At 43.9% G+C, this 24,594-nt stretch overlaps 1 protein-coding gene across 4 annotated transcripts in view; it reads left to right on the top strand.

The window, feature by feature from the left end:
- The window catches only part of RUNX2 (RUNX family transcription factor 2), a 228,361-nt gene that overhangs the window by 56,125 nt on the left and 147,642 nt on the right, over positions 1-24,594 (top strand). For 3 of the 4 annotated variants that reach the window (XM_082049028.1, XM_082049026.1, XM_082049029.1), the window contains exons 3-5: positions 7,485-7,768; positions 15,738-15,894; positions 21,427-21,531. In XM_082049028.1, the coding sequence (XP_081905154.1) occupies positions 7,485-7,768; positions 15,738-15,894; positions 21,427-21,531 (546 nt within the window). Of the gene's footprint in view, positions 1-7,461; positions 7,769-15,737; positions 15,895-21,426; positions 21,532-24,594 lie in introns of those variants that run through there. The other variant, XM_082049027.1, reaches the window with a different exon arrangement.

Raw genomic sequence — 24,594 nt, 5'->3', positions numbered from 1 at the left:
TGAACTGAGAGTATAAGCCAGATTTCAGCCTGGAAGGAATTTTTATGGTTGAATTATAGACTTCTAAAAGACACAATTTAAAACTGCGCTGCTGACAGTCATTCTGATCATATTTTATAAGCTACTATTAACTAGGATGAGCCCTGAAAGGAGGAATAGAACCCATATCTATCTGCTGACTCTAGGGTTTCTTATCCTTTCCTCTAAACCATCTCGTGCAGCCCAGTCAGACCAGACTGACTTACAGATCCAGCCCAGTGCTGCTATGGAGACTTCACAAAATTTAGCTGCCAACATCTCCCTTCTGTACTGAGCACACGTGAGGGAAAACTCAACAATATTCAGCAACTTCTAACTTGGCCAAGTTCGGGTGGATCCTTTTGGTTAAGGGCAACAAAAGGAACTTATCTGATTTTTCCTCCCTGCATAGTAAAACTTCCCATCTCGACTCTGAAGTAGGGACTGGGATGATTCTAAGAAACTTTAAACTGTTGTGAAACAATGTGATTTCTGTTAAAGCCGATCTTAGAAGCAGCAGAAGTATTTCTGCTGGAAGTTTCCAAAAAACTCAGCTTGAGGCAGACTCAGGATTGAAAATCTCATCCTGAACAGTTAAAAATTGGCAACATTACATAAGTGAAAACAAGGTCTTATACTGTGGTAGACGAGCTTAACTGCAGATACTGCTGGCAGCTTCACCTATAATATTTTTTCTGCCAGATCTTTGTCTTTTATTACTAGAGAGAATCATTCCTGTGATGTCTAATGTTTTGTCATCTGCTCTTACGGCGTGTTTCTGGACTGATGTTGTGTCACTTGGCTGCCAGTTCCACAACAGTTGACTAAGGGATTGATCCCCAAGGTCTTCGGACCGCACCTAATTTAGGGCACACATATATTGTGCTAAAATGTGACCGAGATGCTGTGCATTTTCAGGATTACATTGTGCCATGCTGTAAATGTCATTATGTTCTTGATCATCTGGTATGGCCTGGCTATGCTTAGTTTATCATTTGAGTGAATTTTCTGGAAAGAAAAGGCAAAAATAGACTATTTTTTATAGTTCCTCAAAGAGTGGGTTTGCCTTGTCCATTATGTTTATTCTACATGTGCCATTACCAAATGCTTTCCTCTTCTATCACACTCCTGTAGACGGCACCACCTCCTTCAATGTTGGACGTTTTCATTCTTTTTAGAACAAATCTTGGCACTACTTGGTGTTTTTCTATCGCTCCATCTTCAAGACTCGTGTTATTAACAAAGAATCTGCCTAAAAATTATTTCTGACACTCCTGCTACTGAGAATAGATTCACAATGGGAATCCTCACCATTGCAACACCGGGAGAGTAGGGATCTGGTGTTGTGCTTGTGGTTGGGAGCATTAAAAGCAACTTTTCCCACTGAAGATTGACTTAGATCTTGTCGGATCTTCTGTGTGAGCTTTATGGAGCTTGTATCTGGCCTGAGCGCACTTCCATTAGTCTTCTAAAAACCAGCATGCAAAATGTAGGGACTCTGCAAGGTTCCAAATGTATAAGCTCTTTTTAATTGCAAACAGTTGTACCACCCACTTTCCCCACAGTTAGTCCAGGGAACCCGTTTTCATTGAGGTCAACAGAAAAAATAACCGTGAAGTTTCTGGCTCCTGCAGCTTTTCTATATGCTGAAACAAGGCAGGCGGGGTGTAAAAAACTAAAAATAAAGCTCTCATCTTTTAGCGTTTTATCTCTAAACCAACCTGCTGATTTTTGTCTGAAATCATTTTACTTCATTCTGAAATGAGCTACACAGAAGTTGGGAGGAGGATTAATGGAAAAAGACAAAGTCAAGCTTGCCATAAAAAAAGGTCTGTCCCTAACTATGAGGACCCCAATGACTTCCTACAGTTAATTTTTAGTTTGCTTGTTGCAAGGGAAAAAAAATAAAACATTTACTTGAAAAAAACAGGCCAAACATTTTTCTAATCGTACTATGCATCCAGGTTTTTACTGCCAGAAAACACAGGCCATACTTTCTCTTCCAAACACTCTTACAAGATGACAAGCAGCCCCACATTTCTTTCCTTTGCATTGATGACATGGTCATTTGCTGCTTTAAACCTCATTGAAATACATGCAATTGCAACGGAGCGTAAGAGGCTGCAGACAGGGAGGGAAATGGGATAACCCTATGGCAGGACCAAGACTTAAGCTTGCAGTCCATCCTTATTAGAGAAGCAGAAAATAAATCATTTAGGAAAAAAATTAAAAAGAAGTAGTAACTATTTACTTTGTATAACGTGCGTTTTGCTGCGTGCCATGGAAAAGACGACAATTTTTCAGTAGTGACATGGCAGGTTTCTTACCAGCTTTTAGTGTTACTGGTATGCTTTACATATGCAGAGCCCTGCTAAGCTCTGGAGTTCTGAGAACAGATTTTTATCTCTCAAAAGCTATATGGTAATAGTTAATACCCCATTTTATACTGAAGGAAAACTTGCTAAAAGGCTTGTCCAAGGTCACAGAGCATCAAATCCCGAGACAGAACCCAAGAGTCTCAGCTCTTGGTCCTTACTTCCTACTGAAAATACTGGCAGAAGAAGTAATATTCTCAGGATTATTTTTTTTAATGTAATCATTTTCTGCCCTGTATTTCAAAGCTTTATGCTTATGTTTGTATCAGGGACTGTAAAAGTGAAAAAACAGTGCATGGTGCTGAGATATTAAACGCTTTTGACTGATTTCAGGACACAAAGAATCTTCCTTTATCCGGGCCATGAACTGGTGTGGGGACACAGTAGTTAAACCACAGCAGTCCATGAGTATGAATGCTGTAGTTACAGAATACATAACCAGAGCAAATAACCTGCAAACCTAGAGTTGCTGCTTGTCATACTTAAGAAAAAGCAAAGAATAGCTGGGCAAACAGTCAATTTACAACCAAAGCGAAAGTAAAACGCTGCCAAGAGACACTGGAGCTTATCTTGCCCCTGCTGAAATGAATGGAAATTTGGGCAAAAGCTTCTCCAGCATGAAGCTTAGTTAAATTCACACATTTTGGCTCGATGCACGTTTTCACGAGTGAATAAAAAGCCTCGAGAAGGTAGATTTTGGAAAGAGAATATTGGCAAGTTCTTAACTATAGTAATAGTTGCTGACATTGCTGTAGTCGCTCTGACTAAAATTATCCGGTACAATAACAAACCCGCTGAACCCATTCATTTATTCCCGTTTCACAAAAGCTATTTACATATATAGAGAAGCTCAAAATAAGTTCTGTATTCATTGTATTTACAGCGCATTCCAGACCAATGAACTGGCATTGAAACTATTTATTTAGGGAACATCATCCAGGTTGGAATCTTTCAAATTTGACAATTATTTTTCATCTCGAGCATGCAAGAGTGTGCTGGGCCCGTGTTTTGTAAATGCAACAGTAAACAAACTCGGTGCTCTTTAAAACATTACCTTTTTGTCCACAAGCAATGTAATTATGGCTGTATTCATAATATAGTTTAAGTGAAAAAGCTGGAAGACGGTTGAAATTGCAGCAAACATAGCTGCACTAATGAAAATCTTATTTTATAAAGTGATCCGAAGGTGTTTGTTAAGACATGATTTGCAGTGCAAGCACTTTTTTTTTTTCGCTCGCCTCCCGCAATTCTCTAACATCTTAAAATACGACCCATTTTGCAACCGGGGCTAAAATTCCGAGAAGTTCTGAAATAAAACCCGAGGAAAGCCGAGCAGCAGGGTTGCTCTCCCTTCCAACCAAATCCGAGCCAATGTTCCAGATTATATATATCATAACATAAATTACTATTTCTAAAAAATCCCATCCAGCTTTTATGCAGGTCCATAAACATTACTGGGACTTTTATTAATTTGTCCATAACTGTTTAAATAAAATGCGAGTGCCCAGATCTGTGATCTGTTCCAGGCTGTAGTAAGTTCCTGTTAAATCTGTAAATGTTCAGACGAAAGATATTTTTGCACGGAGACTGAAAATCAGCTGTGCCAGATACCTGAAACTTTGTTAGGGCGTTCAGTGGAAAGTTTTATTTCGACATTATAAATAACCATGGACTATTTTAAGTGACCTTACCCTGGTAGCTTCCAATAACTTATTTCAGTTTATCCTAATTAACTTTTTATTTTATTTTAGTGGGAAGAAGGGTGACTGTAAAACTTTTAGTGTAACTAATTTAAAGTGGAAATGTATCTTCTTGTTTGAAATGAAATAAATCACGATTGTCAGGCTTATATAGTATTTGGATATAAGGCAACCTCTTGCCTTCTTACCTTAGGGATGGCTTTAATGGAATATATTTAGGGGGGGAAAGAGAACCTATGGGTTATTATATTATGAAAAAATATGTTTTCCGTATTGTAACTATGGCTTATGAATATACTAGGCCGTGTAGGCGACGAGTAATTGTCCTTTGGAAATGCCTGTGGCTACTTTTGGGGAAAAGCAAGATCCCTATGGTTGCCGGAAAAACGGGACAACCCCAGGAGAGGTTTGCGGTGTTACCCGCAGCGATTGCGTTTTCACAACGGGATAGAAAACTTCCCGCAGCGTTGGAGCAGGGAAAGGAAAATTAAATATATATATATATATATAAAGTTGTTTTTTTTTAAAAAAAAAAGGGGGAAAGGGTTTAAAAAAAAATAAAAACAGGACATGGAGTGCTGCGACAGTGGGTCGGGGGTGTTCGTCCCCATGTCCCCGTGGGACAGGCGGAGGAGCGGGGGGACAAGGGCAGAGCCGCTGTCGCCGCGGGTCCGGGCGGGTCGGGCTCCGCACCGCGGAGCGAGAGCTCTCCCCTGTGACCGAAACTCAGATCTTTTCTTCTCCTTCCCTCCAACCCCCCGCGGAACCGGCAGCGCTGAGCCCGGTGCCGCCTCTGCCCCAGCGTTCCCTCTGCGCTGAGCCGGAGGGTTGCGCTCATGGGGGAGCAGGAATTTGGGGGAGAAGGGAGGAAAAGGCGGCCAGGGGGTGCGCGGGGCGCAGCGGCTGCCGGCCTGGCCGGCGGAGGGCGCGGATGATCCGCGGAGCGCGGAAACAGCGCCGGGGGTGTCTCTGCACCCCACTACACCCCCTTTTCCCCCCGAGATAATATATATGAGGCCGCCGTCACGTCGGAACAAACCCGGCTTTTCTGCTGGATCGGAAAACCGGACTTAAGGTTTGTAAAAGCTCCATAAAAAGGACAAATCTCTCCCCCCCACACCCCAACACAGACAGACAGACAGACACACCGCCCCGAGTCACACACAGGCGGCGAGCAAGGAGCACACACGCAGCGCCGACTCCGTACAAGAAGGTGGAAGTAGCAAGTCGAAGTAAAGCCTTAGAAATTAGAGGGAGGGTTGTGATAGGTTGTTATCTGCGCTGGGAGGCGTTTACACTATTTTACTATTGGGTATGTAAATTGTTTTTAATAAGATCTGCCCTTTTTTTTTTTCTTTTTTCTTTTTTTTTTTTTTTTTTTTTTTTAAAGGGAGAAAACAAACCAGACTCCCTTTACCTTAATAGTCTAAGGGGGGTTTTATAGCTTTCATTCATTCAAGGAAATGGTTTAGGCTTTAGACTACCGGAGACTTAGCAAAAAAAAAAAAAAAAAAAAAACACGAAAAAAAGAAAAACAACAAAAAACAACAAACCAACCCTTTGGCACCAGATTATTCTTACTATTATTTCTTTTGCAAACAAGATTTTTCATGCTTTTTTTTTTTTTTTTTTTCTTTTAACAAGCCCAAAAGTGTTAATGGAAAAAAACCCGGAGAGAAGCGGAGATCGGAGACCGTCTCCTGCTCCCCCCCTTCCCCGTCCGCGTCCCCCTCTCCGTGGGTGAGAGCGACTTCAAGTTTCTCCTCCTGCGGGGGATGCACATTGTTATATTTATTTTGAAGGCTGCAGAAGTCTGAGGACTGAAGCACCACGTGCTGCTGACTCTCATCAGCATAATGATCGCCTTAGCCAGAGAGTCCTGTATATATAAACCACAAAAACCTAATCATTAGAAATCCCAGCCTCCAAAAACCACATTCAGGACAAAAAAAAACTGCGGCGCTTTTTTTTTTCTCGGCTCCTTCATCTTCCCCAACCTCAGCTTCTTGGGACCCAGAAGAAGTTTGTTGATTTGGGTTGTTTTGTTTTTGTTTTTTGAAACCTGATTTTTTTTTCAGAAAGAAAAATAACCGAAGTAAACCGACATTTTAATGATTTTTTTTTCTGCTGTTGTTCATCAAGGGCAGAAAAAAATAGATTTGTTAGCCCGTTCAACTCAACGGACTTGGATCCAGCCGCGACTTAATTAAAAGGACCGGACTGCACCGAGACTGCCTTTTCCCAGAATTTCCTTGGTCATGTTTTAGAAATCAGCCTAAGGAGGGGTGCTTTGCGGTGGCGTTTTTTCTCCAGCTATGCTCCCCGCTTTTTTTGCCCTGGGAATCCGAAAGATCAACTTTTCTTAAGCCCTGATCCTCTCAAAGGAACCGGCTAAAGACTCTCTTTTAATTATTAGTCGTGTGACTTCTCTCCTTACCCCAGCAAGCCCAATCACTTTATTTTTTCCACGCCGAAATCGCTTCGGGAGCGCCTTTTTTTTTGCTGGAGGAGCCACTTTTCCCAAGCCCCTTCCCGAGCTCCCGCTTCCTGAAGCCAAAGGCAATAAAGCGGGGGAGCCCAGCGGCTCCTCTGTCCCAGCGAGACTTTTTTGTTTGCTCTTTTTCTCTGTCTGGAGGAGGAAGATTTCATCGGAGGAAATCGGGACGTTCCCCTGAACACCCCCCCTCTCCGGCTTTGAGAGTTAACGCTCCTCTTCTGGCAGCCGCCAACAGCAGCAGCCCAGGAAGCTTGAACCAGCAGCGAGTTTTCCTTCTCCCGAGACAACCTTTCGCAAATCCGAAAAGGAAAAGAGGACTTGGGAGGGAGGGGAAGAAAAAAATTAGAAGGAAAGAAACTCAAGCACTTGAGGGAAGAAGCGGTGGCTAGAAGGAGGGAAAAGAGCAGAGAGACTGTACAAGAAGGAAGGAAGAAGGGAGGAGGAGAAGCAGCAGCGTTTTGCAGCTGGGCAGAAGCCGGGACCATGCAGCTTCCAGCCGGGCTTTGCTAAGCGGGGCAGCCCCGGACCCAGCAGCGCGACTTGGTCTCCTCGCTGCTCCAGGCGCCCCCAGATCGGCATCGCCCCCCGCCCCGTCCATCTTTCTTAAAACAAACCCAAACAAACAAATCAAACAAACAAAAACAGACTGAGATTTTTTTTTTTTTTGCGTTTAATGCGTTTTTTTTTCTCGATTTGCTTTTTTTGGTCCTTTATCCTCACCCCACCACTTTTTCATTCACCCCTTTTTTTCGCTATATAGATATAATTTTTTTTTTTACAACCCCCACCCCCACTACACGCCTCCTCCAGCGATCCCCCTTACCGCTCCCCCCCCCCAACCCCCCCGCCCCCCAATTCGCTAACTTGTGGCTGTTGTGATGCGTATTCCCGTAGATCCCAGCACCAGCCGGAGGTTCAGCCCCCCCTCCAGCAGCCTGCAGCCCGGCAAGATGAGCGAAGTCAGCCCGGTCGTAGTAGCTCAACAGCAACAGCAGCAGCAACAGCAGCAAGAAGCGGCGGCCGCCGTGCCCAGGCTGCGCCCCCACGATAACCGCACCATGGTGGAGATCATCGCTGACCACCCCGCCGAGCTGGTCCGCACCGACAGCCCCAACTTCCTCTGCTCCGTCCTGCCCTCGCACTGGCGCTGCAACAAGACCCTCCCGGTGGCATTCAAGGTGAGACACCCACCCCCCCCTCCTTCCCGTAGCCGCCGCTGCCCGGGGATGCCTCCCCCCCGCGCCCCGGGCTTCCTCCCCGCAGGGCCGGCTCTGCCCCCCCGGCCCGCAGGGGCTTCTCTGCCCCCCCGGTCCTGCAATGCCGCCTGTGCCCCCCTCCCCAGTCCTGCAGTGCTGCCTGTGTTCCCCCCTTTCGCAGTCCTGCAATGCCTCCTGTGCCCTCATCCCCAGTCCTGCAATGCCTCCTGTGCTGCCCCCCCTCCCCCCAAGTCCTGCAATGCCTCATGTGTGTCACGTCCCCCCCCAGTCTTCCAACGCCTCCTGTCCCCCATGTCCTGCAAGGGCGTATCAACCCCCCGTCTCGCAATACCTTGTGTGCCCCCCACTCAGTCCTGCAATGCCTCCTGTGCTGCCCCCCCCACCCCGCCAAGTCCTGCAATGCCTCATGTGTTCCCCCCCAAGTCCTGCAATGCCTACTATGCCTCTGTGTCCTGAAAGGGTTTCCCTGCCCCCCAGTCCTGCGATGCCTCCTGTGCCCCCTCGCTCAAGTCCTGCAATGCCTCATGTGTGTCCAGTACCCCCCCCAGTCTTTCAAAGCCTCCAGTGTCCCGTGTCCTGCAATGCCTCCTGTGCTCCCTCCCGGCCCGCAGGGGCTTCTCTGCCCCCCCGGCCTGTGGTGCCGCCTGTGCCCCCCTCCCCAGTCCTGCAATGCGTCCTGTGCTTCCCCTCCTTGCCCCCCAAGTCCTGCAATGCTTCATATGCCCCCCACCCCCCCCGTCTTTCAGTGCCTCCTGTGCCCCGTGTCCTGCAAGGGCTTCTCAGACGTCCATCCTGCAATAGCTTCTGTGCCCCCTCCCCACTCCTGCAATGCCTCCTGTGCCCCCTCCCCGGCTCGGAGGGTCTTCTCTGCCTCTCCCCCAGCCTGTGCCCCCCTCTCCAGTCCTGCAATCCCTCCTGTGCCCCCCCCCCCCCCCAGTCTTTCAGTGCCTCGTGTGCCATCCCCCGTCCTGCAATGACGCCTTTGCCCCCTGTGTCCTGCAAAAGTTTCTCTGCCCCCAAGTCCTGCAGTGTCTCCTGTGCCCCCCCCAGTCCTGTAGTGCCTTCTCTGCACCCCTAGTCCTGCAATGCTTCCTGTGCCCCCCAGTCCTCAGGGGCTTCTCTGCCCCACTCAGCCTGCAAGGATTTCTGTGCCCCCCTCTCCGGTCCTGCAATGCCTCCTGTACCCCCCCCCCCGTCTTGCAGTGACTTTTGTATCCCGTCCCCCGACCTGCTGTGTCTCCTGTACCCCCCGTTTTGCGGTGTCTCAGTGCCGCCCCCCGTCTTGCGGTGCCTTACCCCCCGTCCCGCACCAGCCTCTGTGCCCTCCATCCTGCGGAGCTTCCTGTGCCCACATCTGTCCTGAGAAGCGTCCTCGCCCCCCCTCGCACTCCAGTTTCTCCTGTGCACCCCCCGCAGTGCCTCCTATACCCCCCCATACCTCCTATACCACCTCCCATCCTGCAGTGGCTCCCGTGACCCCGTCCTGCGAAGCATCTTGTGCTCCCCCTCCGTCCTGCTGTGTCTCCTGTGCCCCCCACCCCGTGCCTCCTGCACCCCCCGTAATGCCAGCTCTGCCCTCCTGCCTTGCAGTGCCTGCTGTGCCTCCCTCATCCGTGCAGCGGCTCCATTCCCCCCCTAAAAAAATGTCCCCCTTGCCCGCTCCTTCCCGCCCGCACCCCGGGAGCCATCCCGTTATCTCCATCCCTGCGGGGCAGTGCCGGCGTGTCCCCCCCGCAGCTCCTGGGCACCCTGTACCCCCCCCCAGCAGCTTCCCCAGAGACACCCCCTCCTCCCCACAGACCCCTCTTTTGGGATTTGACGCTTTCCCTCCGTGAGGAAAGGGGGATTCAGCCATCGGCCAGAGCTCGTTGTGGGGGATACAAAGTATATGTGTGTTGTACGCCCTCACTGAGAAACCTCATACCTCACCCTCGGGGGTGCTCCTGCCTCCCTCCCTGCTCCCGGGGGTAGGACTGGAAGATTTGGGGTGGTTCTGAAGCGTGCTGGGGTGCCGGGGTCAAGCTGTGGGTGCTGATGTGGGAGTGGGGGAACCGGGGCTTTGACCCCTTACCCCAGAGTCAATCTGGGCTGGGATGAGGCTGGAAAAGGGGGACAGGGCTTTTGCGGGGGGGGGATCGGGACCCTTTCGCTTCTCCTGGTGGACAAGCGAGGAAGTGTCTGGCCAAGAGATGCTCTTGTTGGTGGGGCTTGCACGTTTAAATTATAAATACCACCGCAGTCTGCACTGAGGATGCTGCTTTTACTTTTCTGTCTGCATCCCCATGGTGTGCTAATGAGAGGAAAGATTTTTTAAAATAATTACATGCTTTCAAGTGAGCCCCTTTCCTCCCCTTGCAAGATTTGAAAGCGTTCCTCTTGGACTTGTCGCTCCTTTGGTAGAGAGTGTGTGATGGCTCGGGGGTCCCAGGACACCTTCCTGAGCGGGGTGTGGGGTTGGGGCCAGGATGGGGTGGTGCTGCGGTGGGCTCATTGCTCCCACACCCACTGTGTGAAAAATAAAGCACTTGGAAATCGCTCAGAAGGTAGAAGAGTTTGGAAACACTCTCACCCAGCGCGTTTCCAGAAAGTTTCCTCGCTCTAGTGTTCCCGTATTGCTAGATGTGTTATCATGGCCGTTTATCCGGGAAAAGTTAGTAGAAGTGGTTAAAAGAGATGGTGTTAAAATGACTGGTGGTAGAGATGAATCTTTGCTTCAAAAATGTAATAGGGGTGCAGATTAGAGTTGACTTAGGTGCTTTTGTGTCGGGGAGGCAGCCTGGGGAGCCTGGAGCTGCAGAGGAACCCTTTGCCCGGGGCCGTGCAGGTCACCGTGGTCAGACTAAGTAGAAGTGGCAGAAAAATGGGGTGTCTGCTGTTTTCGTGGCTCAGTGTAGCACTCCAAGGCTCTAGGTGTGGGTCACAGCGGTTCTGATTCACAGGGGCTGCGGGGTAAGGAGGAGGAGCTTTCAGACAATTGTGATTATAATTTAATTGAGCGTTGGATTAAGTTGGTATTATAGTTGCTCTTTATAGAAGGGACGCGAGAGCCCGTAGATTATCGTGCTCGCGCTGCTGTTTTCTTTTGAAACGTCTGAGCCTTCTCCTACCTCACAGCAATTCAAAGGATGCGGTCGCAGTTCATTAGAATAAGGGAAAGATCTAAACTAAATATTAAAGTATTTAGAGTATCATTACAATGAGAATGATAAAAGGATAGAAAAAGCTTTAGAGCATTTCCCAATCTTTTTGTGTTCGTATCTATCTATATATATATTTATACATGCCATATATTTGTGTCCTATAGTTGATTGCTGACAGGGAGGTATAGATATGACCAATTTACTGACGCATCAGGAGGATGCATTGCCCCTTGCAGCCTTCCGCTGTGGGTGCATCTGTGTTTTCACACGCAGTATACAATGCATACTTTTTCAAACCTAGACGATATACACACCCTTATTTACTGGTGGACGAATTTGAAACTGAGCTGTAATAATTTTGACCACTTAAAAAAATGTATTTCATTCTTCCAATGTAACTTGCGTGCAGCTCTCAGTACTTCTAGACCAAAGAAGCTGCTGTTATCATACAGTGAAACACTTGCCTGTGATATAACAGAATGGGAATTATCTCTGAAAAGGAAAAAAAAGACAGATTTGGGCTACAGAAATCTCAGCCAAACAATAACTTGAAAGTAAAATAGCTCACAGAAAACACACTTTTTGAAGTTTTATTAGCAATAAATATTATGTTGATGATAATGTTTTGAGTGGTGTGTTAAGTGTGTCATAATTCTCTCGCAGAGATCTCTAGTTAAAAAGTACTCTGGATATAGCACTAAGTTTTTTTAAAAAGCACAACAGATATAAATCATATGGAGGAGACGAAGTATGTTATGAACACTGCTGGGTTGGATTATAATTTTTTGAATGTCGGTTTAGTATTAGATTTGAATTTTAAGTATTAATATCAACATGCACTGGGGAGGGAGTCTGTGTTGGGTGTACTAACTAGTAAGATTGTTAATGCAACCTGGTTTTGAGGGGAAGAGTATTACACATGTACCTATTAACATAGCTCTAACTGTGTAGTGATATTCCAGCATGAAATAAATAGGTATTGTGCACCTGGGCCCAAATCATAGTCACTTCTTAATAGCCAGCAGGACTTAATGTGGTCAGATTTTGGCCCTCTGTTTATGTGTCTGTCTGGAGAGTTTTCACTGGAAGTCATAAAGACCCAAATTGCCACGTTAGATGTTACAAGTGGCTTCTGTATGATGCTGATAAAAGCAAAGAGCCTTAGTGGACCTAAAGGCAGGGAAAAAAAGAGAGACGTGATGTCTAAAACCTCTCCCCAGTAGCACCGCAGTAGTTAAGGGTCTGTCAGCATTTCCACTCCAAACCCCAACTTTTGGAGTTTATAACTCAGCTGTTTTTTAAATAGCTTCAAGCTGAAACCTGCTGTATAAATTGTCAGCCCAGATGTATATTTCGAAAGAAAAAGCAGCGCAAATGGGTTATTCTGTTTTAAGTTACAGAACATTAAAATATTTTTAATGGTATCAGATGCTCTTTTGGCAATCTCTGGAAAAGGCATTCTCAATATGGAAGATTTGACATGCAGAGGCTGTTTGAATTCAGTGTTTTGCAAGAAAAGTTGTTGAAGTGGGAGATAGCAATGTTTGAGAGGAGCTATTTAGCATGTACACTAGCTTTTTTCTTTTCTCAACAAGCATTTTACTCTGCAGAAAGTCTTAGTACCCGCTGTCGTATAGCAGGTTTGCCTCACGCTCTTAACTTCCGTCTTTAGGGTACATACTTTGGCCAGTTCAAATCCCACTGGACCGAAACTGGGCAAACAGGTTGCCTAACCAGACGAGAATTGTGTTATGCAAAAAACACATAGTTATTTTCAACTTGTAAAGAATCGGTTTGGTTTTATTTTGTGGCTTCATCTGACTTTGTGTACCTTTTTGAGCTTTTGCTAAAAACAAAAGCAAAATCTACCTTTAATCACCAAAATGCGTAGGTAGTTTAATAAGGAAAATAAAGATTTTGAAATAGTTTGAAGAAGAGGTGAGGAATGTGCACTGTAGCTACTTTTTAAATCTTTATTTTTTAATGCAGTACTTACTCATTTCACAGTGCACTTACAAGCTTCTTTCTAAGAATATTTAAGTAATTTTGATTGATACACTGCACAGAATTAACAAGTCAAGGCGTATGGCAACAGTCTTTCACTATGTAAAGTTACTTTTAAAAATTCTCAGAACTATGTGTATTTCTCCAGGTTTCAAAGTTGTTTTGCAAAGCTTTTTATAACCAGTGCTATTATACATGTGTGCAATAGTCTTCTGATATTTCATGGGGACGAAGTATGAAAAGAACAAGCGTTTTACTCCGCTTGCATAGCAGGGGGCCTTTCCATATAGTGGGACTTTATCAGCCAGAGTTTTGTTTTTCACCTCTGATTTCAGTTTGTGTTTTCCTTCAGTCTTCTCCTAATGAGACAAATAGCAATATTGAATCCTGCCGCCTCCAAAAGCCCACGCTTTTCAGCAATTCTGCAGCTCTCGATGAGGTGCCATCAACCCCGCGGCTCCCGCGGCCGCTCGTGCAGTTTTGGGCTGATGTCTGAGCTGCCAAATTAAACTGACAGCACTGAGTGGAAAGGGTAGGGAGGAAAGCTCTGAAAAGTGACAGGGGGGACCTTTTAAGAGGTTTTGCTCCCTCCTGCCCGGGTGTCACCAACTATACCCATGTTCGGGAGACAGGGTCGAGACGTGGAGGTGATGCCGTTGCTGAGCTCTGGTTACCTGGAGGGAAGGAGGTGAGCCGGGGCTGCCGTCACTTCACTCCCTCTGCCGAGGCCCCTCACACTTCCTCCTGTGCCCTCGGTTTCTTTGCATTTCTGGAGTTTATGTGATTTCTTTTGCTGTTGTTTCACAAGATATAAAAAGCAGAGGTTGCAACTCCCCTGGATGCTGATGTGCGTGGCAAGACTGCCCAGAGTTAACATCTTCTGCTGCCAACTGGGGGGTGTTTTATAAGTTGTCTCAAGCTCCATCCTTTAGATTTCAAGCCAATCTCTATTTATTAAGGGTTAGAGTCAGCTCTATAATCTGTTCATCAGATTATTATTTGCTATTTGATTATTATTTATTATTCCTGACACCTTGCTTTGAAGCCGTCAGACCTGGTTGCTGTTAGTGAGCTAATGGGACCTCAGATCTTATCCGCAACGGTAGTTCCTGTGTTTTTATGTTCAGGGACGTTCATATCACTTCAAGGTAAAATCTTTGCTTGAAAGACAGACCTCACAGTGTTCTGCGGCAAAACCCAGGTTTCAGTTTTGGGTGGTACTACCCAGTGTTCTATGGAAAAAGAGAGAAGCACCAGGGTGGATCGTTTATACAGCATTACAGCTTTGCTCTCTTCTTTCTCTTCAATATTTCTTTTAAATAAGATGAGCTATAATTTTCAGTAATATACTCTAATTTAAATATTTTCTGGTTTTTTATACCTTTGTCATTAGTTTTTGTTGTTTTAGAGAAACATTGTACAGTGCACTGGGCCACATAATGCTCTCCCTATATATTCAGAATTCCTCATTCTTTCCACTTAATTAGTATTACAGTGCAACCTGCAATTATTAGTTTCAGACAGGACCGTTTATGGGCAAGACATTTCAAGCAGGGCTTATGACAAAAAGTAATATATTTTCAGGAGACAGGATGAATTACTCTGAATGATATAAAAAGTCCTATCTGGCCATGTAAACTGGTAGAAACTGTAAGGGAAACTTTGTATCTCAACATTGTATATTTTTCAAGTTCAAGCTCAGCCATGCAATATTTCTGAATCTCTTGGCTTTTGTTTTTTAGTAAATTTATTTCCAGCATCAGTATTAGCAAACTGGACAAAATAAAATTATTTTCTTTTTTCTACTTTTGTGGACTTTTTTACACCGTATGAAGAAACATGCACGTTTTCTTCGCAGTCACTTAGTATTCCTGTTTATTTTTACTTTAAAAAGTCGCAGTGCTTTAACACTGTAGGTACCCCTGGTGTTTTCAAGTTAGAAGACGGTAGCTGTCTGCTCTGTGGTATTTATCTAATCAGATGTTGGAGCGTTATACAACCACTGAAGCATAAAAGTGAGACTATCAGCTAGCTGAAACGTAAGAAATACTTTGATATCTTCTGTTCACCCATCCTGGAATTTGAGGGAGGCGTCAGCGCTAACCACATGCGACTCTTGCGAGCGCTGTGAAAATTTACATGCCTGCGAGGAAATCCAGCCTTTGTTTTATATTGCATCTGAAGAGCTGGAATTCCAGCCGTAACGTGCTCCATCACAGCGGCGTGTTGGGTGGAGAACTTTGATGATGCCCCCGGTGCCCCTCCTGGGATGGGTAGATGGGGATTTCTCTCTAGCTTGAAGTCTGAGGAGCTCTGGGGTCAGAGAGATGGGTGCAACCAGCACAGAAGCATTATAGAACCAAATGTGGGTGATAAGGCTGCTAATAGTAGTTTCTAACTTTCCATTTAAATGCTCTCCCATGTATAATTTATGGATACGAGCCATGCCTCATGTTTTCTAGCTGCTCGCTGGTTGCTACGAACAAAGTTGGCCTTTAGGAAGCATTAAACCATACACTCTGTGTTAGGCCGTTGTATGTTTCTGAAGAAATGCAACAAAGAAGAAACTCCCTATTAGGCTGAGTAAGGGAGACAATACAAGATGTTTCTTTGTTTGATGTGGCACTTTGTTCTGCATTCAGCTAATACATGACTCCTCACCACAGCGGGCTGGAGGAGCTGCCGCAGAGCTTTGTCACGAGCATGGCCGCCCGCGAAGCTGGGACGGGGACACGCGTTTTCAACGTGTCTCTTCACGAGTTGTGGTTGTCTTCTGTTTTTCGCAGGTGGTGGCCTTAGGAGAAGTGCCCGATGGGACGGTGGTCACCGTCATGGCTGGGAATGACGAGAACTACTCTGCGGAGCTGCGAAACGCTTCTGCCGTGATGAAGAACCAGGTTGCCAGATTTAATGACTTGCGATTTGTGGGCAGAAGTGGACGAGGTAGGCCGCTGCATTTTACGTGTTCATAATGAAGTAAAAACGATGTCTAGATGTTAAACTTTGCAATGAAATACCCATCAGTCTGTAAAGTTGTTGCTGGCGGCCTCGCATTTGGGGAGATGAGCACATTTTATTTGCAAACTAAGTGCAAACTAAGTGAAGAGCTTCTCAAGTTTTTCTGACTCCTTCCGTCTCTGCACATTTTTATGAGATGGGGGTTTTGAGAAATGATTCACAGAAGACCTGCTTCCCTGTTTTAATCACCCAGCAGAGGTAGAAGGAAATGGGGGTATTTGTGATCTGGGTTACGTGGAGTCAGTGAGTGTATCTCAGGCCACAGAGAATTCCCTTTAGCAGCAGAGCTGCTTCTGAAGTTGTTGTAGACGACCTATAATTAAGGGGATTTTGCATATCACATGTGCTATACGTTATGTTCTTTAAGGACTTACATCTTTAAAGGCTTTCAGCTATTGGTGGAAAGCTTTCTAGTGTCTTCCCTGCCCTTTACAATCAAACTGCATATGACCTGCGAAAATAAGCCGCACTTTTCTTTTTAGTAAACTGGTTGACTTTTTATGAATTGCTGGTAAGCTTGGGCTTGAACTAAATATAACCCTTACTTTAAATGACAGGGTAACTTTCAGTTATTTTTTTTACTGCTGTCATTGTCTTCCATCTGTTTAGGAGCTTTCCTATAATCTGGAAACTGCACTGCACTCATAGAAAGCCTCTGTAATCATCGCAAGTTTGCAAGAATTCCTCTTGTAGCCGCTTTCAAATTTAAGCTAATGATTGAAAAGATAGATTGAAGGAAGCTGGCACTTCAGTTTTTGCTGCAGAAACCTTCCGAGGGGTTTGTTCTATCAGTCAGTGCTTCAACCTGCATATTTTTCCTCTCTGTATTTGGAGTAATTATCCATTTCTTAATCTAGCACTGCATGGGACAAAACAAAGCCATAAAAGCTGAAAACTGTGTTGGGAAATTAGCGATAAAGCTAATTTTACAGTATTATTCTTTAAAAAGCAGTTATAATTCATCTTAAAGAAGGTAAGAGTATTTGTCCAAAAAAAAAATTAAACATATGACAGAGGCCTAGATAGTCTAAATCAGTCGACACACTTTTACAAGTGCTTTGTGAAAGTGATTCCATAAGCGTGGCTTACAGTGGCTATTTTTTATCTTAGTGACCTGACCAACGATTCTCTTTATCATTTTACAACTTGAAAAGTATCAATAATAAAGAGTAACTTGAAATACAGAATATCTATTGCAAAAGTAACGTGATACAGAGTTCATTGCCCTTTTGGATAAGGTGTTCCCTTTCTCTTCCATTTGTCTCGCTTTCTTTAAAAAAGACAGTCTGCTTTGTTATTCTGCTGATGGATTAGGTTTGAAAGTTCTCTGGCTCCATCACTACTGCTGCCTTACAGTAAAAGTTCAGGAGCGTATCAGCCTTTCAGTAGTGCTGAAAAAGAACTGGAATGTGATGTACTGCTTCTGATCTGTGAATTTCATTTGAAACCTATGATATATACTTTTTATTAAAGCATAGGAAATGAAACAGAGGGCCTAAAGCCTCAGCAGATACGGCTACAGACACATACAAACACAAACCTCCTAAAATTTGGTTCCAGTAGTTTAATTTATATTTGTGTCTCGCAGACTTGGAATAGACTTTTTCTCTGATCAATCGGGGTAGAATCTATGGAAAAGCGATAGTGTACTTTTCAAACCCTCGACATATTTATTTAAGAGACTTCAAAGAAAAACAAAGGGTGTGCACTGTTTTACTATATTGGCTTTCTGAGTTTTGGCTTGTTTCCCAAATAGCAATTTTTATATTTAAAAAAAAAAAAAAAAGGAAGAAAAAAGACAGACTTAACTGCTTGCAGACTTTTCACGCATGGAAGATGAAGAAAGCTTCTTTTGATGAAGTGTAATTATGTCCAAACAGAGCTGACCCCCTCCCCCTATATTTCTTATGATCTTAACGGAAGAAAGTAGGGTTTTTCCTTTGAAGCAGCCGGGACTCGGTGGAGGATCTGAAATGCTGCATTCTGCTGCCAGAGGCAGGATGGAGAAATTGGTCCAGACTTGTCTCCCAGACTTAGAACAGAGAGGAGAGAGAGAGACAGAGAGAGGGAGAGAAGGAGTTATCATTAATGATAGATTTTCAGAACTCTGCTCAGAATAGCAGGGAAAGAAAGCAGTAGTTGAAAACAGAAGTGAGAAAGCTCCCTACATATACAAATATCAGTAGGTACAGGTCTTGAAGCACAACAGGAAAAATAAAGTGATAAAGAAATCATTTTTTGGTGGCAAGAAACTAATCCACACCTGTTCATGACTTTAGATTTACATCTTTCTAAACAGCTCGCTCTTTGATCTCTGTATCTCTAAATTTGATTGTGAAGTCTGAATCATCAGCTTGCCACTTCACCTCCTCTCCCACGTTTTTTCTTGCTTCCCATGGCTCAATGGAGAAACTTGATTTTTATACATATTCATGCTGCTGACAGAAGCTTCACGTTTTTGTTTGCATAATTTCTCTTAAGCACCTTTTCTGGATTCGTCAGAATAAGTAACCGGGCCACTTTATGTGAATGCAGAAGTTGTTTGTGTGTGGTTTCGAGGTGGTAGCTCACTTTTACAAGCCCCGATCCCCAGCACAGAGAAGAAAGAATTCCTGTCTTCAATAAGCAAAGGATCATAACCTTAATTTTGTTGTGTCCTGATACTTTAATCACATTAGCATCTAACTGAAAAAATATGCAACACGCACAAGCTGCCGAGCCTGCTTTCAAGTGAATTTCTGGGGTTTTCCTTGTGCTTCAGCATACGTCCAACTCATCCTATGTCAGCTCATATGTGTGAATAACAAAGAATGCACAGTTTAGACACACCAAAGCAATAGTGCTAGATGACTGCTTGGCTGGGGAATTTAATAAAAGAGGACGACAATTAGTCTTTAGCCTCTAAAAGTGGATAGTTGAAATGACTAAGGGCAATAAAGAAAGGCGATAAAAAGTGCATTAAAGGATTTCGTGGCTGAGGAGGGATATCTGTGAAATACCTGCGAAAGGCATAAGCATCACTGAAACAGAGGACCTTAAAAATGTATTTTGTTCTTAATCCTGTAATATGTAAATCATCTCTTGAAAGCTCTGGAACCTGAGGGCCCCGCGATGAGGTGATGTGGTGTTTGCTGAGCACCATGGGGCTTCATCGATGGTACTGCATTAATGCTTCGGTTTGGTAGAATCCCAGTTAGGGAACAAAACCAGCTTCCCTTACAGATCAGCTGCTTGCTTGTTTGGCTTAGGCTGCTTGAGGTGATAATTTCAAAGTGCTCACAGGCAAGGTCGAAACATATCTCTATACTGAGTGCCTTTTTATTGTATGCTCTTGAGATGTATTTAGTGCAGAAAATCTCGCAGACTTGATTTAACAGGGTCTTAAAACAGTATATTTTGTCGGGTTATTTTTTAGTCATGATAGACTTTTGTACTGATTTGGCATGTAAATATAACGGTAGCGCTGGAAAGCCAAATTCTTCATTCAAAGGTACTTGGAAAATCCCTTTAGTATCTTTGTTACCAGTAATCTACCCATTTCATATGTGTGTCTGTGGTCTGAATGGTGTCATCACACAATTTCATAGCCAGAACTTTTTGACATGATAGGCTGGCACTGAAGGAGGCCTTAAACCTGCCCCGGGCGAATTTATATGGATCCAAGCAATAGCCTGAATTCCTACTTGGAGAGGGATAAAAGGCACGGGCATTTTCAGCCCTAAACAAGCAGGTGTGTAGGCAACATGTGCTTCATCAGGGCTGTCGCTATGTGTCTGACGGTCACCTACGCACACGCTGATGCTGGCAGGACGCACAATTTACCTCTGGGGATGGTGTATGGGCAGGATCGGACAGAGACTGGACGTTCTACATGCACCTGACTCCTCCTGCAGTGATCATTATTGAAAGATCTGTGAAAGAATCAGTTTTTCCAGGGAAAACCACCTTCATCTGTGCATGGTCACCGAGGCAGAATTCAGCCTCCTGAAATTTTGGCACCTTTGCCAGGGTACTGAACTCCCCTCCAACCTGCATCTCTCAGAGAGGTGGGCACAGCTGAAGCGCAGCGACACCTGGAAAACCATTTTACTCTAAATGACAGTTATATTTCCTTAAAAAAAAGTCCCTGTCACATTCTAGTTAGTGAAAAATATAGCCTAGACAGTTTGAAGTTGCACTCCTGATAATAAATGATGCGTGTCTCAGGCAGGTTTGGGGGATATATGACTTGGAGCAGAAAGAAAGTCCTATTACTAGATTTGACAGCCAAAGCTCTGTTCTATATTATGCCTTATATATAAGCTGTTCTATATTAAGCTCGGAAAAAAAAAAACTGCATTAAGTTTGCACTGTTACATATCGTTTAAGATTTGCTTCTTGATTGAAAGCCTTCAGAGTTCAGCAAGAGGAAAAGCCCCAGCGACAAAAATGCACGTATACACACAGGGACGGGGGGGAAAGGGAAAGAAAAAAAGAGAGTTTTAAGCGTCTGGTAAAGCAGCAGCTTAAATGAGCACGAAGGCCGAAGATTGCTGACTGTTTTATTGAGTCACTGTTGTACGCCCACCTTTTCCTGTCTTGAAACAGTTTTCAGTTTTGACTATCTGACGTGACTAACCGTTGCATATCTAACAGATTACAACTGTCAGTGAGTCTCCCGAACGGGGGCCAGCGCCTTGTGAGAATGTGCGCTCAGACGCAGGCAGCTCCCTTTATTTATTTCTCTTTCTTTAACGTTTTTCATTCAGCGAAAGGCTCCGGATGATCTTGTGCAATCTCCGCGTGAACTCGAAATAAAAGATGCAGACTTATGATAGCAACGTACGTGCACAAAGCAGTTTCTCACCCTCACAGGAAAGCTGGGGGGTTTCTTAGTGTTTCATAGGTGGAATATATGTAGGGAAAAGAATCTGTTCCAGTAATAATGATATCACCATATTACCCCTGGCATATGAAGGACAGGAGACACTGATTCCCCGTTCAAATGACTCCCAGAAGGAAAATATCTTCTTTCCTCATTTTATTGTAGTCAGGTCAAACAAATGAAATGATAAAACTGTGTGAAGTAAATAACATGTGGCCACATTCTGCTCTCTGTCACACAGCTGCAAAACTGGAGTAAATTTTTAAATTATCTGACCCGCTTTAGATTTACACCACTTTCAATACAGCAAAGAATTTGGCTTGTCCTCAGCAGTGAATCACTTTTGTTCTGTCATTGTATGATGACCCATTATTAAATAAGGAACATTTAGATTGTCAACACATGGACATATTCTTGACATAGAGTAAAACTGAAGGGGAGGAAAACTCCTATGGTCAGTTATGTTTTTAATTTTCACGATTGTGGTAACGACAGGGAATAATTTTAAACGTCTCCGATTCTTTACTGAACATGCGTGTGACTGTTTTCATGTTGTAATCACTCATTCCTTGTTGTTTCTTTTTGCTTTGTAGGGAAGAGCTTTACTTTGACAATAACTGTCCTGACAAATCCCCCCCAAGTCGCTACATACCACAGAGCTATAAAGGTTACAGTGGATGGGCCAAGGGAGCCAAGAAGTGAGTATTATATTCTTACTTTTGCACTTACGTCTGCTTAATTTTGTTTAACAGAGACCCATAAATGAAATATATATCTTTGTCAAGCATTGGTTCTCGCTCAGCAGAATATGTAAGCGCATGCTTAATTTGGACTCTATTGGACCACACACATACTTGCATTAAACACACACTTAAGTGCTTGGCTGAATTTGGGCAGTCAAGAACCTGATTCTCATTCACATCAAGGTCTTGATACATTATCTGTCAGTGTAAATGAGAACTAAACCCACTATATTTATATATAAACTGATTTAGGCATAATAGATACAATCCTGCAACATGCCGGCTTCCTTAAACTCCTGTAAGTTTCCAGCTAAAGACTTTCAGAACAAAATAGGAGGCTGATCTTTCAGGATCAGTCCTAGTGCAGAGAGAAAATATATAATATAGTGCCTTTTTGTTTGCCCTTAAATTCTTTTGCCATCAGATAATTAATGCACCTGGTTAATCTCATCATACCTGAAATTGGTTTTCAGCTATGGACTTATCATAGACCCCTGAGGGCCAAAGATAGATTAAAAAAAAAACCAGTATATCAACAGCATGGTCTTTGTTTCTTATTTGTGCACAGAACATACGTTTTATTTAAACGCAGTCCAGCAGATTTTCACTCACCGGGTCTACCTTATAGCGATGCACCTTCCTAACTCACTAGGGATATATTTGCAGTGATCACTGGCTATATTTTTATGAGAATTTTGTCTTGTCATGTTCTAGCAGTTTTATGGGTAGCACTTATATTTAGATACAGTCGAGTCTGGTTAATCCAGCAGGATTTATACGGCTCTCTCTCTGTCTAGCACATTTAGCCAGTAACCAGTCTCACATCGTACGGGTATCACTGATGAGCCAGTTCTGGAGTTTTTTCTTAATCTAACAAGAACAACCCTTTTTAAATTGATTGGATTAACCAGATATAGCTGTATTTAAATTACATTTAGAGATTAAGAATCATTTGATGGATAACCACATTAAAAAAATCTCTACAATGGAAGCATCTCAAATAATTATTTTGCCTTTGATCTGCACATACAAATGAGACCTTTAAGGAGCTTTTGTGGAGTTTGGTTTAAAATACCACAAAGAGAGATGAAGTAGAAAGACTTAGACAATTCAGGTTGTAAAGTATTTCTCGTGCTAATACACGCTGCAGCGTCACCTCCTCTTACACTGAGAGACGGGAACCGAAATCCCTCTGGAAGAACCATCCAGGCTGTAGAGTTTCACCTTCAATAACAGGGAAAAAGCAAGTAGCTATGGATTAATTTCATTCCATAGATGCTCGAATTGCTACCTGCTCACAGGTGAGGTGTCCGTCTGTCACAGCGAGGGGATTTTTGTCCTGTCTCCTCTCCCGAGCTGAACCATTTCCAATTTTAATTTTCACCTGCAGCTCTGTGTAGCTTACTCAGAGATGCTGGACAAACTGCTTTCATGGACTAAAAACCAGGGAATAAGTTACATATCATTTAGCCGTTCCCATTTGGTGGCTGCTTCCGTGTGTTGAGGCATCCACAAAAGTGGAAATCTCCCATTAGAGGACACAACTGCTGTGAAAGAGCAAAGCGCTTTGGAAATGATGCAGAGAACAGCGTGGGCTGCTCCGTGTGGCATGGAAAGGGAACCTGCTTGCATTGGGACTCACCATTTTGTTGGTCAGTGCATTAAGAGTGAGGCTGTGTTCACATAACTTAAGATTTTCAAGTTCTGCTGGACTTTTTTAGTTTAGAGCTGTAAGGCAGTCTTCTTTGATACCTATCTGCTACTCTCATTGAATAGCTGAACCTAGGAATGCTCTATGTTTCTTAATTTGAGCTTGTATTTCCGCTTGAATTTCAGTATTTTGGTTGAATACTTACTGAAGTAAGGGGTCAGTTTGTTTCTGCAAGTTCTGTTATCGCAGGCTATGGTGTAAAAGGCGTTTAGACAAGGTTCTTAGGGACGTGGTCTAGTGCTAGAGTTAGGTTGTGGTTGGACTCGATGATCCTGAGGGACTCTTCCAACTGAAATGATTCTATGATACATCTAGAATGACTTATTAAATTTGAATTTTCAGGGAAAGCGTCACTCTGGAAGAGATACTGTGGGAGTTTCAAGAAGTACTGTGGGAATTTCACTTCTTCCCTCTGAGAGCCCCTGCACTCACGTAGATTTATTACTGTTTGGTAGCAATCGCTCAAGAAGTGTATCTGGCGTTTATGTTGCAAAAGGAAAATTAGGTGGCTGGGGGCAATAAGGAGTTCAGGTTAAGGAGCGTCTCTGGTAGCAGATGTGTTTTTCTTAACAAATTATGTATCGGCAAATAGTGCCCCTCTCTGCCAGGATCTGTATTTCACTTCGACATCTCAGGCACGTTATCCTAGTTTTCCTCTCTCTGGCAGCTCAACCAGAGCTGTCACATCACAAACAACTTTTTTCTTAATATACACATCTGGCGTTGGCAGTTGGACCAACTTCATAAGAGCACATGATCATCATTCATTACAAGATTAAAAAGTACCCCATGGCATCATTGATGTTTTTTAACTTTGATCTTTTGCAGTTGTGATTCATCTCAGTTATAAAACTTCCCTTTAAAGGAACACAACCGATGACTTATTAGAACCTTCATTCTAAGTAGCGTAAACATAAAATTATGCACATCTTTACAAAATGTCATTTACTTTGTTGCCAGCTTATCATTTTAAGACATGACATCATGCTTCAGATCGTGAATTTGTAAGGCTTGTTTTTAGGCAAGGCACTCTGACCTTCTGCTGGCAAGTCGACTGGAGCGAGCGCTGCCTCCCTTCCAGCGGCAGCAATACCCGTGACAGATATCACGAACATTTAGAGCCTGATTTTGAGAGTGCTGAGTAGTCGTGGCACGTGGTGAGTCCAGTTGGTGTTCCGGATGCTCGGCACTTCAGAAAGTCATGTTCTTAAATGTAAGCGGCATTTAGTCGTATGAAACATCTGCTTGTAGAAGCTTGCTGCCTTGCCTCTCTGTTATTATTTTAAAATATTTTAATAGAGACGGTA

The sequence above is a fragment of the Streptopelia decaocto genome, assembly GCF_964273445.1.
Source record: "Streptopelia decaocto genome assembly, chromosome: 3".
Lineage (NCBI taxonomy): Eukaryota > Metazoa > Chordata > Aves > Columbiformes > Columbidae > Streptopelia > Streptopelia decaocto.
The sequence above is the reverse complement of the archived record's forward strand: the minus strand, read 5'-3'. Positions and strand labels throughout refer to the sequence as shown.